The sequence below is a fragment of the Herpailurus yagouaroundi genome, unplaced genomic scaffold (genome assembly GCF_014898765.1).
Source record: "Herpailurus yagouaroundi ecotype Mexico unplaced genomic scaffold, PumYag 159, whole genome shotgun sequence".
Classification (NCBI taxonomy): Eukaryota; Metazoa; Chordata; class Mammalia; order Carnivora; family Felidae; genus Herpailurus; species Herpailurus yagouaroundi.
This window is the reverse complement of record NW_024412400.1, coordinates 73239865-73256166: the sequence shown is the minus strand read 5'-3', so window position 1 is coordinate 73256166 and position 16302 is coordinate 73239865. Positions and strand designations below refer to the sequence as shown.

The following is a 16302-nucleotide window of genomic DNA, read 5'->3' as shown; positions in this document are numbered from 1 at the left end:
AAGCCATGGGTACAATAATTTTCATTAATGGTGTCAGAAACTTAGTAGTGAAAACTCCCCTCCTATCACAATCACCATCCTTTTCTCCTGCCCATGACTTCTTACCTTATTCTATGCCTTTGCAACAACCAATTATTATTTATTCAGGGCCTACTGTGTAGAAGTTTATTACCCTATTGTTAGTCCACTCTTACTTTTTCCTCTGCACTAAACAAAAGAAATATCACAAACACCTTCTCAAAAATTACGATGACAACTTTGATGGACATATGAATGATAAAAAGGCATTAAGTGAATAAGAAGATAAAGCCCAAGGGATGAAACGGCTTTTAAAAAACTTAATGACAAACTGTTATAAAAATCATGGATCTTATCAGTGAGTCACTCTGTACAGAAGAAAACTCCTTTACTTTTTTAATAGGATAACAAGATACAAGACACACACAATGTTACTAAAAAATGAAAAGTACCCCTATCAAATGTTCCCGTAACTATAAAATATGGTTATCAGAAACATTAAATCTCCATTAAATCACTGTATATAATTACTAACATTTAACTTATTTAATAGTTAGTAGAAGTACCTACCAACAAGATTCCTAGGAACCTGAATAAAATCCTCCACAAATTCCAAGAAACCTCTAGCCTTTTTTACAGCATCAGCACTCTGCAGAACGAGGAAAAAATAAACATAAAAAAGAATCCTGAAGAAAAACCCCAACCCAAAATAAAAACAAAGAAATGAGAAGTTCTGAATTATTATGCTCTAGTACAAGATTCTGCTCAGCCCATCAATGTGACATTTTAAGTCAAGAAATTCATGAAGTACTTAAGAAAAAAAAAGAATTATAAAAAGCCTAAGAAAAAGTATACTATTAGAACATCTCTTTAAAAAAAAAAAAAAAACCTCTTCTAAGCCCTTTTAAACTCCTAATAAAACAGCGAGACTTAAACTTATTTATCATGTTAGCCAAATTTTAACCTTATCCTAAATGTATTTGCTCTACACTCGCATATTCAATTTCTTCAGGTGAATGCTAAAAACAAATTGTTCATGGGGCAGCACCTGGGTGGCTCAGTGGGTTAAGCATCCAAACTCCTGATTTCAGCTCAGGTTATCATCTCATACTTCGTGAGATCGAGCCCATTACTGGGCTCTGCACTGATAGCATGGAGACTGCCAGGGATTCTCTCAACCTCTCTCTGCTCCCCCACCCATCTCACACTCATATGCTCTCACAACAAATGAAGTTTAAAATAACCAAATTGTTCACACTGTCTATACTGTCTGTGCAGTTTTTTCATTCTCAACATAAGAAATTATTTAAAAAGCTACTTTTGTGCAGACATTATTTTTTAAAAAGCACCTACTGATTATGATCATTAAAATTCCTGGGGCACCTGGGTGGCTCAGTCAGTTAAGCACCTGACTTGGGCTCAGGTCACGATCTTGCAGTTTGTGGGTTCAAGCACTGCATCAGGCTCTGTGCTGACAGCTCAGAGCCTGGAGCCTGCTTCAGATTCTGTCTCTCCCTCTCTCTCTGCCCCTCCCTCGTTTGCACTCTCTCTCCCCCAAAAATAAACGCTAAAAAAATTTAAAAAAAAGAAAAAGAAAAAGGCTCCTCTACTACATGCTATTTATAAATACCAGCGCCTGACATGTAGGAAGCCCTCAAAACAAAGTGCATTATTTATAATGCACATAAATCGGGAGTTAAAATCAGAAGCAGTTGGGTTAAGAAACTTCAGAAAACAGTACATATTAAATACTCAGTAAATCTCTCATTGCCCCATATAATACAATATCCTCTTTAACCAACCTCCATGCATGTAATGATTACTTGGGCTGACTGATTTTTAAGTATTTTATCACTGGGAAACTGAAATTCCAGAGAAAATACAATCAAACAATAGTTATGCTCTAAGTTACCCAAGGTGGGGTCAGACAATAGCTTACCTCTCCATAGATTCTGAATGTGCCAGTATCTTCATCTAGCTCAATAGCTGTAACTCCAGGAACCTTCCTAGCTTGCTGTATGTTACTACCATGTGTTCCTATTGCCAGGCCCATTAGATCTTCTCTCACAACAAATTCCTCATGAAAAGCTGCCGCAAGTTGTTTTGTGCACTAGTAAAAGAAGTATGTTAGAACTTATTACAAAGGATTAAAAATAAAGTTTTTTACACATCGGTTTGCAGCATTACTCATAACAGTCAAGTAGTAGAAGTAAACCAAATGTCAACTGAATGAACAGATAAACAAAATGATATATGCATACAAAATGAATCGGTCCTCAAATGGAAAATTCTAGGAGTGCCTGGGTGGTTCAGTTGGTTAAGCGTCCCAACTTGGGCTAAGGTCATGATCTCACAATTTGTGAGTTCAAGCCCCACATCAGGCTCTGTGCTGACAGCTCAGAGCCTGGAGCCTGCTTCAGATTCTCTGTCTCCCTCTCTCTGCCCCTCCCCTGCTCATGCTCTCTCTCTGTCTCTCAAAGAAAAAAAAGAAAAAAAAAGAGAAGGAAATTCTAACACATGCTACAATGTGGACTGAGAACACTGTGCTAAATGACATGAGCCAGTTAACAAAAAAACTAATACTGTGTGATTCCAGTTACATGGTTTCTAGAGTAGTTAAATTTATAGCAACAAAAAGTAGAATGGTGGTTGCCTGAGGTTGGGAAGAAGGGGATACGGAAGTTGTTTAACGGGTATAGTTTCAGTTCTGCAAAATGAAAAGTTCTGGAAACTGGTTGATTAACAATGTGAACATACTTCACACTCCTGAACTGCACACTTAAAAATGGTTAAAATGAGGGGTGCCTGGGTGGCTCAGTCAGTTGGTTGAGCATCCAACTCTTGATTTCAGCTCAGGTCATGATCTCATGGTTTGTGGGTTCAAGCTCCTAGGGATTCTCTCTCTCCCTCTGTTGCTACCCCTCCTCCACTCAGGCTCTCTCTCAAAATAAATAAACTAAAAAAAAATAAAAATGGCTAAGATGGTAAATTTTATGTTGGATCTTACCATAATTAAAAAAAAGAACTAAGAAAAAATATATAAAGGATACTCATTTGGCATCATGTAATAGGGGGAAAAAGAGTTTGATCAGCCTATTTAGTCATGATCACAGAAAACAGTAATTCTAAAACAATGTTCTGGAATTACTGATACAACGAGTTCCCCAATTCAGAGGATTCATTTTTCACAACACAGTCACATATCCCTTATTTCGAACTTTTAAATTAATAAGGGTATGCACAAATTTGTCCTAAACAAACGTCAATTCCTAAAAGATTTGAATGTATGTTGGGTTCTCCTAACAGTGGGCCAGTGAAGACTAGGTGAAAAGAGAGGAGTACCTTAGGATAGGATAGAAAAGCCAATAACAGGCTCTTTTTAAAACTACATGCTATGTGTCCTCCTCTCCTCTTACATAAGAGTTATTAAACTGAACTACTTACTAATGGAAGTGTGTTATGACTGACAGCTGACAGGTCACTAAAAAACAGTAAGGACAGAATAAAGAAAAACTAGCAATACAGTTTTCTACTGGACATCCCTAATGTGTTTCTAAGTTCTTTTAGCACCTGTTATCTCAGTCGTAACAAAAAACTCAACAGGCATTTAGCAAACAGAAGGCTATATTTGGGGAAAGTAACAAAAAACAATTGTTCTACAGACACAATGACTCCTGGTATTAGCCACAGAACAGGTCCCAAGTTGCCTTACCTAACAGTCAAGTAGTTTGAGCCAGGGAACTCAATATACTTATGAATAATATACTTATGAAACTAAGTGGGACACACAAAAAATCTTTTAAGTAAACCCACTTACTTCTAAATGCTTAGTGGCCTCTTCATTTCTGGACATAAGCATCAACTTCGTACGAATACTTCGCAAATGCATGTCACTTAAAATGTTTACTCTCTTCACAGTTGCTTCACTGGCAGACTATTAACAAACAAATTAATCACTCAAAAAATCTTATTTTTCAAGATAATACAAAGGGCTTCCACATAAAGCCTTCCTTGATTCTCAACTACTACACTTCTCTCCTCACCCACCATACCCTCTTCCACGAGTAATCTTACTCTTTTCTGAATTCCCATATTATTTAGTTCTGCTATTCAAATTATGATTGGTGGAGACAGAAGGATCCAGGATCCCACACGTTAATAATTTCATGTTGTTAAGAATGTCGTATTTTTTCCTCCTAATTCCACAAAAGAATTTAACATTTTATAGCTGTAAAAACTTTTCTCCCACATGGATTAATAAATTCACTATTGTACCAAGTTAGCTTTTATCTTTTGAAATACTTAATTATAAAATCCGGAAAATATCTATTGACTACCTTAAAATATGGAATTATCTTACCAGTATCATTAGCTGTGTGGTTTCTGGATGGTAAAAAATTCTGCATGCTCCTACTGCTTTCTTAAAATCTTTATGTGCATTTTCATTAGCACACCTAGAGAGGAATTCATATTTAAGACTTAAATAATAGATTAAATTCAGAAGGCAATTATAACACAAACTAAGTTTTTCATTTCGACACTACCCATTAAAACTTTTGTTTATTAAAAAGATTCTCTATCAGAAGTTTCTGATTGGGTATTTGGGAAAAAAAGATTTCTGTAGCACTAAAAAATCCTCTTAATTCACAAAGCAATTCAGTAGTAAACAAAACTACTCACGCCTCTCTCAAATCCTCAGGAACATCCACTGTGCATTTAAAGAAGGTATTTTTTTTGACAGTTTTATTTTGATTGACAGGCCGAAGTCGTTCAAATGTGACTATTTCATTGTAAGTGGCATCACAAGCAGCATATTCAATGACATAAAACTAAAAGACATCAAAATACTTTTAAAATCCCATCTGAACAAAAATAATGAGCTTTAAATGAAATTCTAATTGCCTTGCTCAGCTTAACCAGTAGACCCTCCCCCTTGTGGCACAAATACTAAGTACAGCTTAGTTACGTCAATCTGATTTGCCTTAAAACTAGATTATATGTTCTTACAAGCATGAACCTTGGTGTCCTCATATGTTTGAAGTGCACCCCTGGAGAGCAGCTTTGATGTTTGCAAGTTCAGAAAACAAATAAAAATTAATGGTCTGATGAACTTTTTAAATGTATGATGAACTATTTATAAAGTAGGCATTTAGAAACAAAACTAAGAGTTGAAGTAGCATTTACAGAAACCAAGAGTTGAGGTTATTTCCCTAGAAACTAGTCACAATGCAGCGTTAACATTACTTACCTCTCCTTTCATCATTCGAACTTTAGCCAACCACCATCCACATGGTTCTTGGTCATTTGCTCTTGAATACACCTAAGAAGAGGGGGAAAAAAAGGTCCTTATCTTTTTTGAATGAAGAATCCTTCATTCTGAAAGACTTCAACATTATAAACAATGACTTATTTTAAATGCGAAATCCCATGAAACTCCAGAATCAAAAATGTCACTGTACTGAAACTAGTGTGCTACAAATAATTTAATAAAAGAGTCATGTACAGTTAAATTTTACTACTGAAAAACAAAAATAAACCCTTTTTTGGGCCATTTGGCTCCTTGGAAATCTAATTCCAAATTTGTGAGTTTCCTAAACATAAGTATTTTAAAGAATTCTTCTTACAAGACGGTTTAACACAGTGTGAAACAGGGTTCTTTCAGTTTTTGTCAATACTGTTCATCTGTAAGCACTGTGTTGTGGTGATGCAAGTATCAGACACAAGGATAAGCTAGAACTTATTAAAGATGTATTTGAAATCTGAGAACTATTTTTAAAATGTTGAAATCAGGGGCGCCTGGGTGTCTCAGTCGGTTGGGCGTCTGACTTCAGCTCAGGTCATGATCTCACAGTCTGTGAGTTTGGGCCCTGCGTCAGGCTCTGTGCTCACAGCTCAGAGCCTGGAGGCTGCTTTGGATTCTGTGTCTCCCTCTCTCTCTGCCCCTCCCTCACTCACACTCTATCTCAAAAATAAATAAAAACATTTACAAAAAATTTTAATGTTGAAATCAAGAGCTGTTTTCAAAAAGAAACCCAATTTTAAAATTCCTTCAAGGATACGGTATTTAGATTCCTTGCTGAAGAAACTGAATCAAATGCACAAATGGTTCACCTGAACAATAAATAAATTCTAAATTTAGTACCTCTAGCAGGGTACATCAGTATCTTACAAGCATCCTATGCAACAACAACAACAAAATCACCTTATATGCTCTGTATTTGTAATTATCAAGTAGTTTGTTAACATAACACATTAGAGAAGTTTCCATTAGGGATTAGAGTTATTATGATACAGCATCTTGTTTGATATATCATTTTCAATACGTGGAAATCAGGGGGTGGAGGGGGGAGGCTGGAGGAACAGATGACCAAGAAGTACCCCACAAAAGTCTTGATTATATGAACTAAGGATGCCTCTGCAGAGAAAACCTACCAATGATAACACCCATATGTGGGTTAAATGCAAACTATTAAACATGCAAATACTGTTGGAAAGCCTGAAGCTTCACTGAGGTGATCTGAGAGTAATCTTGAAGTGGGGGAATACTGGGAATGTAAATAAGTCAAAACCTCATGATCAACTTCACAGTGCACCATGATCAGAAAAAAGGAAGACCTATATACCAATCAGGCTCCAGTGGACTTAACTTTACCTGTACATTTTTTATGAGCAAATCTACTTCGTCACAACTTTTATCCTTTCTTATAGGTCTCCAAAAAGTAAATTTTACTTTCTTTAGAGTAAAACAAAACTCATTCTATCTTGCAATTATTGTATGTATCCAATGGAACCTCTCTGGGGAAATCTAGTGATCCTGTTTCTTCTGGATCTTGAAACACTTTACTACTTCACCATCATTCATCAGTTATTTCCAATTGTGCTTTAAAAAAGTCTAAAGAAAAGAATGATGGTATCACCTGAAAGAACACAACAGTGAAATATAGTGTTACTACTGCATCACCCTGTAGTTTTACTGCATAGTCTTTCAAGAATAAAGTATAAAAAGACTGGAGACACCATTCTTGCAGTCTGCCTTTGGTTTTCACTGAACAGTTAAGAATTCAGAATTTTTAATTTCCCACCCATAACTGTAAAGACAAAATTTACAGAGGAAGAACTTTCATAACTTCAGAGGAATCAGGACTGATGCAGATAGCACCCTAGATTCAAATGATGAATGTGAAATTACAAGCAGAATCTCCCCAATATGAAGCCCTTAGATGACAACAACCTAGATGAATATTCTCAAACAATACACTTCTAAGGAGAAAAAGGAAATTTAGTATTCTCATCCAGTTAATCATTCAAATTGGACTTCATCATACAAAATCCTGAGACAAGACTGGGGACCATTCTGTTTTTCTAAAAGGACATGTGGCCATATTCCATATTCTTTCATCTTTTGTTTGCACACCAAAATGTACACCATACAATTCATAAATGGACAAATGCCAAAACAGCTGTGCATGCAAAGATAACTAGAAAGAAACAGATGATGAAGACATGAAAAAATTCAATGGATTAGTCAATGCAATCGGTTAAATATGAAAATGGTATAACTGTAGCACAAAGATGACTATGGTCTGTTCAATAAAATTAGAAGCTACTAGAAGTTCCAAAATATTCTTAAAGGTTTTGAATCTGATAATTACAATTATATTATTATAATTATAATTCAAGTATAAGATGAACTAGAATGAAATGATAAACCAGAACTTACTAGATGTGTTTTAAATTTGACATTACTATCTGTAAGATGAATTTATTCTGGGTTTATATGCATGAGCTGATGAGCAATAGGGACCTGTTCTCACTTTAGGTAGATGTATTATCAAAACAAAAAAATACGAAATAAAAAGCTGAATTTGCTGGGGTGCGTGGATGGCTCAGTTGGATGAGTGTCTTCTGACTTCAGCTCAGGGCATGATCTCACTGCTCCTGAATTCAAGCCCTGCATCGGGTTCTGTGCTGACTGCTCAGAGCCTGGAGACTCCTTCAGATTCTGTGTCTCTATAGTTCTCTCTGCCTCTCCCCCCACCCCCCCCCCGCCTCTCCCCCGGCGCGCTCTCTCGTGCTCTCTCTCTCAAGTAAATAAACATCAAAAAAAAGTTGAATTTGCTATCTTTTAAATGCTCATTAAAATCCTTAATGTTGACTTTCAGCATCCTTTTATTATTAACTTCTGTGAAATTATATGTGAAATGCCTTAAAAAAAAAAACTGTTTTAATGGCCCACTGGACCCAAATGGAAGTGATGACCATTTTCCCCAAAACGCTGCAGATTACAAGAAAACCCTAAGAACCAGAAGGAAAGTGTCCATGCCAAGTACTATCTCGGAAAGGCAGTTCAGCTAAGCAGACTGGGTATCTCTTGGTGATCTAGTGAATGGGTGCCTCAAAAGTTTGCTGACAAAAATAGGTCTTTAATCTACCTAATCCCCTTGTTCTAATTCTGTTTTCACCAAAACAATCTTCTAGGAATCTGGCTTCCTATTTGAGTTTACCTCCAAAAGACAGAATAAACCATTCTGAACTGCCTTGAGGCTTTATCTCTCATGAACATTAAAATGCTGGATTCCATTCTATACTTAACATCTACCTCTGTAAGCTTCTTTAGTAAGTTTACCGCTGAAAGACAAAGCCACTCAACTCACATAAACCCAACCAAATCCAAGTCCCTGAAGCTTGAATCAAACAGTATGAATTTGGCTCCACCTGAGTGCAGTGGGTCAAATCACATTCTTTATAAAATGAAGAGTGTATTCCATACAATAAAAAAAATCACTTTATTGACCCAGCGTTGTTATTGTGACCTACTATATACTATGTCTCAGATGTTGACTACTATATTTATGACTACATCATTGGAGTAGAAGCACCTCATAGAAATTCCCTTTATTCAGACTTTAAATTTCCAAGGGAGCAAATCACACTCTCAAGCGATGGCCCTCATTGTTTTTAATATTCTCTTTCTTCAAATCCAAGGAAGATCTTTAAAAAAAAAAAAGGCAGATCAAAAAGCACCTGTGACAGACCTAAACACACAACAGTACTCAAGCTGAAAAAGTCCAGTTTCATGTAGTGGAGGATAGAATATGAAGACTCAAATTCCAAAAATCTATTTCAGGGTTCTTGCTACCAAACAACTCCAAGTCAAATCTTATTACAAAATGGTCTCCAAATTCTAGCACACTACCAAACTATTACTTAAATGGAATTCAGTCTGGATCCTAACGTAATCAACTGTTCATTGAAGATACTAACGTTCAACTATCCCTTTCAAAGTCACAACCAAATAAAAATATGAACACCAGAAATAAAGAATGTTTATTAATTTCACCGAATTATAAAGAAAATTTCTAAATAATATTAACCATTAAACTGAATATTTAATCACAGCAGCTGGTTTTATAACTGAGATGTATCTGTTGAGTACTATTCCTCTGTATCCGCTATCTCATTACAATCATAATCTATTATGAAAAAATGGAATATGTACATTAGAAAAACAAGCTTAACATCTAGAACACACTAATGTGACTTATCTACCTATACAATAGTATTTTCTCATCTATGTTGCTGATACTTTTAACAAATGAGTTTCTTAAGTCTTGGAAAATATCCATTTCCCACATAATAAAGATGAGTATGTTCACCTCTTCTTTAAGAAGCACATTTAAGAACACTTCCCAAGCTTAAGACTAACAACAGACTTGGTATTATAAGAAAGACTACAAATAGGTAAAATTTTCAGACTGGTTCCAAGAATCAAACGGAGACATTTTTTAAAGGTACAACAAACAGAGGGGTGCCTGGATGGTTCAGTCAGTTAACCTTCCGTTAAGTCAGTCCAACTTCGGCTCAGGTCATGATCTCACTGTTCATGGGATCAAGCCCCATGCTGGGCTCTGTGCTGACAGCTCAGAGCCTGGAGCCTGCTTCAGATTCTGTGTCTGTCTGTCTGTCTGTCTGTCTGTCTCTCTCTCTGTCCCTCCCTGGCTCTTGCTCTCTCTCCCAAAAATAAACATTAAAAAAATATTGTTTTAAATAAAGGTACAATGGAAACTACACATATCTTGCATCTTTTGTATAAGTCAAATACTTATTTTTTTAAATTGTTTTACATTTTTATTTATCTTTGAGAGGGAGAGAGAGAGAGAACGTGCACACATGCAAGAAAGGGGGGGCAGAGAGAGAGGGAGAATCTGGAGCAGGCTCCACACTGTCAGAACAGAGCTTGATATAGGGCTTAAGCTCACAAACTGTGAGATCATGGCCTGAGCTGAAATCAAGAGTCAGATGCTTAACCAATTGAGACACATAGGCACCCCTAAAATACTGAATTAAAAAAATTTTAAGGTAAGGGAGTGTCCTATCTCAAAGTATTCTTATTACCTTTACCTACTTTCTCTCAAGGCCTCTATTCCAACATTTATTAAAGTATTAACAAAGCCTGACAATCTGCCATAAAATGAGAGAAAAGTCCTATGCTGCAAGAACAAAAATGTGCGAATTCTTATCTCAAACAAAAAGCATCACAATTCGAAAGAAAGAAGAAAAGAAAGAAAGAAAGAAAGAGAAACAAAGGTTTTTTTAATCAAATATGTTAAACCCAAGAAGAAAACTTTAAAAACATTGTAAAATGATACACTAGCCTCAGATGTCAGACTTTCTATGTAATGTGTTTGTGTGAGCTCACGTATTAACTTACTGAACAAGGCAGGTACCTATAATAAAGACAAAACTTCACATGTAAAATCACCAGGGGAAAAACATTTTCTACTGCACTTCCAATATCTCACATTATATAGCCATCTTAAGAAATTCTAAAAAAAAAAAAATCTTTGTTTTCTCATTACCTCCAACTTCACAAGCTGAGCATTTTCTTAGCAATCTTAAGTTAGCAAAATCAAACAAGCAAACAATCACTTAATGAAAAATTTAATTGTATTAAATGCTGTAAGGATTTTAAAAACTTATGTCACCGCTTCTTAAAAGTCAAAAAAGAAAGTGACAAAGAGGGCTTAAAAATAAAGCTTGGAATTGTAGACCTCTCAAAATCATCTTTCTATTATAAATCATATAGTGTTTTCTTGACAACACTGGACCAATGACATTAATTTACGTTCTCTAACTCCACGTCAGCCTCAGGTTGACTGGAAAGGTAAATCCTCAAGTAGCCTAACATTTTTATAACAGAAATATTTTAGAGTAAATCATATGAAATTGTCAATATTCAGCCATTCCTGACTGACAAGAATGAAAATTTCAGATGGCTGAACTTTAAACAAATGCCTGAAAAGCTCCACAAAAAGCTCTCTCCTGGATCATTTTTGTTCTAATTCATTACTGACAGCCAAATCAAAGTGATCTTTCCCTTCTGCAAAAAGGAAAGGTTCCCAAAGGTGCAAAAGAACAGGAGTTGCAAGTCTGGCACACAACTGACAACACCCTGTGAATACAGCATAATTAATATATTAGAGAATAACACTTAAGACAAAAACTGAAACTGGTTCTCAGCTTCCCAACCTTCAGGCTATACGACCCAGGAAAGATTTAATAAAGTATTCACAGCATTTAGAAGAGGCCCTAAAGAGACTGTTATGTCAAACTGAGATAATCTGTCTAAAAAACCAATTATTCATATATTATACATGTTAGTGCTATACCAGCATCAGCTATTATTACTGCTTTATGATATGTGACTAGCAGAAACAGTGGCTGATGATTTAAATATATCAATATACTAAAATATACTGTGTACTAAGTTAGAGAAGTTAGATTAAAAACCTAAACACTCCTTAATAAAAAAAAAGAACAGACCATACCTGTAGAAATACTAAAAAATACTGAAAGTATCTTGAAGGCCACACCAAAAAAAAATTGGCAGATTGGAATAAATTATAACTTTGTGGCAAAAGGCATTAAATACACTTTTTAACTGACTGGGAGAAAGTACAATATATAACACAAAAATGGGGGTATAGCTCAGGGGTAGAGCATTTGACTGCACATATACCACAAAAACCTACATAAAATACAAAAATGTTCTATTATCAAAAACTACATGGACAAAAAAACTCACACAATTCATAGAACAAAGGGCTAAAAGCCAATAAACTAATTTAAAAGAAGCTCCATATCACTAGTGATCAAAGAAATGAACACTCAAAAGACATCCCCTCCTGTTATCAGGTTTATAAAACTTTACAATTAATAACAACCCAGCCGGCCAATCTATGAGGAAACAAACACCTTTATGTGTTAGCCAATGTGTACGTGGTAAATCAAAAATGCATTTTGATTTTTTTTTTTCAACGTTTATTTATTTTTGGGACAGAGAGAGACAGAGCATGAACGGGGGAGGGGCAGAGAGAGAGGGAGATACAGAATTAGAAGCAGGCTCCAGGCTCTGAGCCATCAGCCCAGAGCCCGACGCGGGGCTCGAACTCACGGACCGCGAGATCATGACCTGGCTGAAGTTGGACACTTAACCGACTGCGCCACCCAGGCGCCCCCAAAAATGCATTTTGGAAGACAAAATTGGTACATTTTGGTACCATCAAAATTTGAAATATACATGCCTCCAATTTAGCAATTTCAGTGTCTTCTAATTATGATACACCTATCTTAATAAATATGATGGGGTTCTTATAAAGAATGAGGTAAATCTGTATATGCAGACATGAAAAGGTCCAATTATATCCTAACTGAACACAGAAATCACAAATATAATGTATTCCCAATTTCTGTAACTTAAAAGAAAACATTATTTATAAATGCAAATAAAAAAGCTGAAGAGAAACACAACTCTGGTAAATGATAATTAAGATATGGTGAACAGACAAGCACACCCACACTAAGAGGGAAGGTCTGCTTTTCACTTTATATAATTCTGTATCATTTCATTTCTTATATTACACTTTACTTAAATTTAAATTAAAAATAGAACTATCTTACAACCTACTAATCACACCACTGGGTATTTACCTAAAAAATACAAAAACACCAATTTGAAGGGATACATGCACCCTTATGTTGACTGCAGCATTATTTACAATAGTCAAACTATGGAAGCATCAAAATGTACATCAAACCAAATGTGCATCAACTGATGAATAAAGAAGACGTAGTACACACACACAGAACATATACAATGGAATACAATTCAGCCACAAAAAGAATGAAATCTTGCCATATAGAGTGACATGGACGAAGGTAAAGGGTATAACATTAAGCAAAATAAGCCAGTCAGAGAAAGACAAATGCCATATCATTTCACTCATATGTGGAATAAAACAAAAGAAAGAAAAAAAAGGAGGATAAACCAAAATACAAATTCTTATAGAGAACAGATGGTTACCAGAGGGGATGGGTGAAATAGGTGAAAGGAATAAAGAGTACACTCATCTTGATGAGCACCAAGTAATACATGGAACTATTCAATCACTATATTGTACACCTAAACTAATGTAACACTGTATGTTAACTACACTAAAATTAAAATTTTTTTAATTAAGAATTAAAAAAAACAGTGGAGTTTTCAAAAAATTGGTTCAAAATATAAAGCACCAATAACCACAATTCCTAAACATTCCAGGTCATGTAGACAGATTCCTAATGATAGCAAAAAAAAAAAAAAAGGGGGGGGAGCCAACAAATCCATGGGTAGAATATCAATTTTAACTTTACATAAATTTTCGAATTTTTCAAAAGTGGAAAAAATGACAAGAACATCTTAATTTCAGATAATGAGTCTCACAATTTAAGGAGCAAATTTCACCAACTGAACCATAAAACACAATGTGAAATAAAATACTCTGCAATCATCAATTTCCAATTCATTCCATCTCTTACACCAGTATTTTGTATACTGCTGGGGAGGCAAGCCAAAAAGACGTCCAGGAACTGGATAGGAACTTTTAAGTCCGAGACAGGGGAAAGCGCAATGTAACATTGTGAGCACACCACCAAGTTTTTCCTTAAATCTGAGCCTTTACACTATCAATGAGTATCTGACCAACAATTTAAAACGTATGAAAAGCACTAATCTCAGAATCAACCACCACACATTCCTAATTCTAGAACATTTCAAAAAATGAAGTCATTCCTTGCTTTTCCTAATTACCAGAATTCCAGAAGGAAGAACTTCTAAAACAGAAATAAAATTTGAAAACTGAAAATAAATCAAGCTCTTTTACCATCCCTAATTAGGGATGGATAATTAGGAAAGGAAACAGTATTGAGAAAAACATTTTTTCACTGAAGTCCAGGCGAACAGGTACAGTAGTAATTAGCAGCATCACCACTACCAGTTCATAGTACTACCCACCAGTAACCTACTTCACATTCCTTAATTTTTAGCAATCACTTTGCCACTTTGTTTCCCTGTGTCTTCCCATACCATCTATGACATTTCCCTAAAGGACACAAATACACACACCAAGACTACAGTTACAGATCTCCTTATAAAAAAGTTCTTAGTACCCACTTTTGGTGGAAGTGAACTATAAAAGAAAAAAGTGAGTAAAGTGAAACCTATACCATTATACCATTAGGGAGCAGGCTCATGGTGCCCAGACACAATTAAGTTACAACATGCCTTGATTTACCAAAAACAAGAGTGCCCCCACAAACTTAGAGCAAGTAATTAAAATCTAGGCTGAATATTAGAATGGAAATGCTTTCAGGCTGTCAGGAGTGTCATAATTCTTTGGTTTCCTGGTATATAACACCTACAGTTAATGGGAACTCAAAATTTACCATTAAAAATTACAGGAAAAAAAGGCAAATAACTAAATGAATTCATGTGCAAAGTGCTCAGACCATTGTCTGGCACAGAGTAGGTACTAGTAAGTGCTTATAGAAACATTTAGACAGCTATTTCATCTGTATAGGTTCTCCTATACCTCTGGTTTCCCCACCCCCGCCCTACATAAACTAGATACAAAGGAAACCTGAAAATTCTTTCAGTATTATCAAACCAACTCCCTGTGAGAAATATATTCAGCGTATTAGAGCACTTGAAGGAATTATGTCAATTTCTTGAAAGTCACAAATTTCTATCTCCAAAAAATTCATAACACCTCTATTTGACAAGTATTTACAAGTTTCATTTTACATAACATCAGGCATATTAACCAACACTAACATACTTAAGACAGACATCTAAAATCTACTAAGTGTAAAAAAAAAAAAAAAAAGGTATATACAAAGAAGCAATACTATATGATCCCACTTTTATTTTTAAGAATAGGTGAGAACGAGCCTGGGAATGACAAAAATGGTTAACGGCAGTTTTGTTCTCTCAGCAGCAATTCCTGTTTAGTCCTTTGTGTTTTTCTGTACTTTTAAAATTTAAAATTTTCTGGACATTTCTAAAATATTCAACAAGGCAATATGCTAAATACAAAATTTCACAGTTACGTATCAACGATATTAATGTTCACCATATTAAAGGATACCTATTACAAAGACACTAAAAAAAAGCACAAGAGAATATTCAAGTAATTAGCAAAAGAAGGAAAACAGCAACCAACACCACACAGTTGTGTCAGATTTTATACAAACCAATACAAATGTACTACCATGTTTAATTCCCAAATTATTTTCATTTTAGTGGTAAAAAAAAAAATTAATCAAGTCCACAAAGGTAAAAATGGTAAAGCTGAGACAATGAATCCCTGTTCTGGTTCCAAAACTCAAGCACTACTATATTACACAGCCAATTAACAATACAAAGAATAGAGACGAGGAATTATATTTTTTCTCTATCAGCTAAAGAGACTTTCCTACAAGGATATTTAAAACAAAACAAAAAAAAAAGCACAAGAAAATAAAACTTAAAATACGTACCTCTACTTCGTCTCCTTCACTAATTTCTTTTTTTATATCAGGCGGTGGTGGTAATCTAACTTCATTAAATGGAACCTGGCGTTCTGGCTGCCAGCTGAAGGATCAGAAAAATAATTAACAATTTTAGAATAGATTATTCTATAAGCCCCTAATATGGAAACTATACAGTCTATGCTTAGAGGTGTATATTTTTCAAGTTAATCATTTAGCTTTCCCTAAGGAAAAACAAGCTTCGTTCATATTATTTTTCCAAGTAATGAGTTTGTTGAGGTAAAACAGACTTTGCAAGACTGTTGATGAAGTTTCTAAATTAACATTAATAGTAATTATGTATCACCATCCAAATTACTCATCCTAAGGGAATACATACGTTATCCTAAAAATGAAACAGGCTAAGTTCATAGTAGTAATTTAGACTCAAAATAATGT

General features: G+C 35.1%; 1 protein-coding gene across 5 annotated transcripts in view; it reads right to left on the bottom strand.

Moving 5' to 3' along the window:
* Nucleotides 1-16302, bottom strand: part of FXR1 (FMR1 autosomal homolog 1) — a 60440-nt gene that overhangs the window by 22656 nt on the left and 21482 nt on the right. For all 5 annotated transcript variants that reach the window (XM_040480848.1, XM_040480849.1, XM_040480850.1 and 2 more), the window contains exons 3-9: nucleotides 15874-15967; nucleotides 5267-5338; nucleotides 4699-4847; nucleotides 4379-4472; nucleotides 3836-3952; nucleotides 1958-2128; nucleotides 589-667 (exon numbers count right to left, since the gene is read on the bottom strand). In XM_040480848.1, coding sequence (XP_040336782.1) covers nucleotides 589-667; nucleotides 1958-2128; nucleotides 3836-3952; nucleotides 4379-4472; nucleotides 4699-4847; nucleotides 5267-5338; nucleotides 15874-15967 — 776 coding nt within the window. The remainder of the gene's footprint in view (nucleotides 1-588; nucleotides 668-1957; nucleotides 2129-3835; nucleotides 3953-4378; nucleotides 4473-4698; nucleotides 4848-5266; nucleotides 5339-15873; nucleotides 15968-16302) is intronic.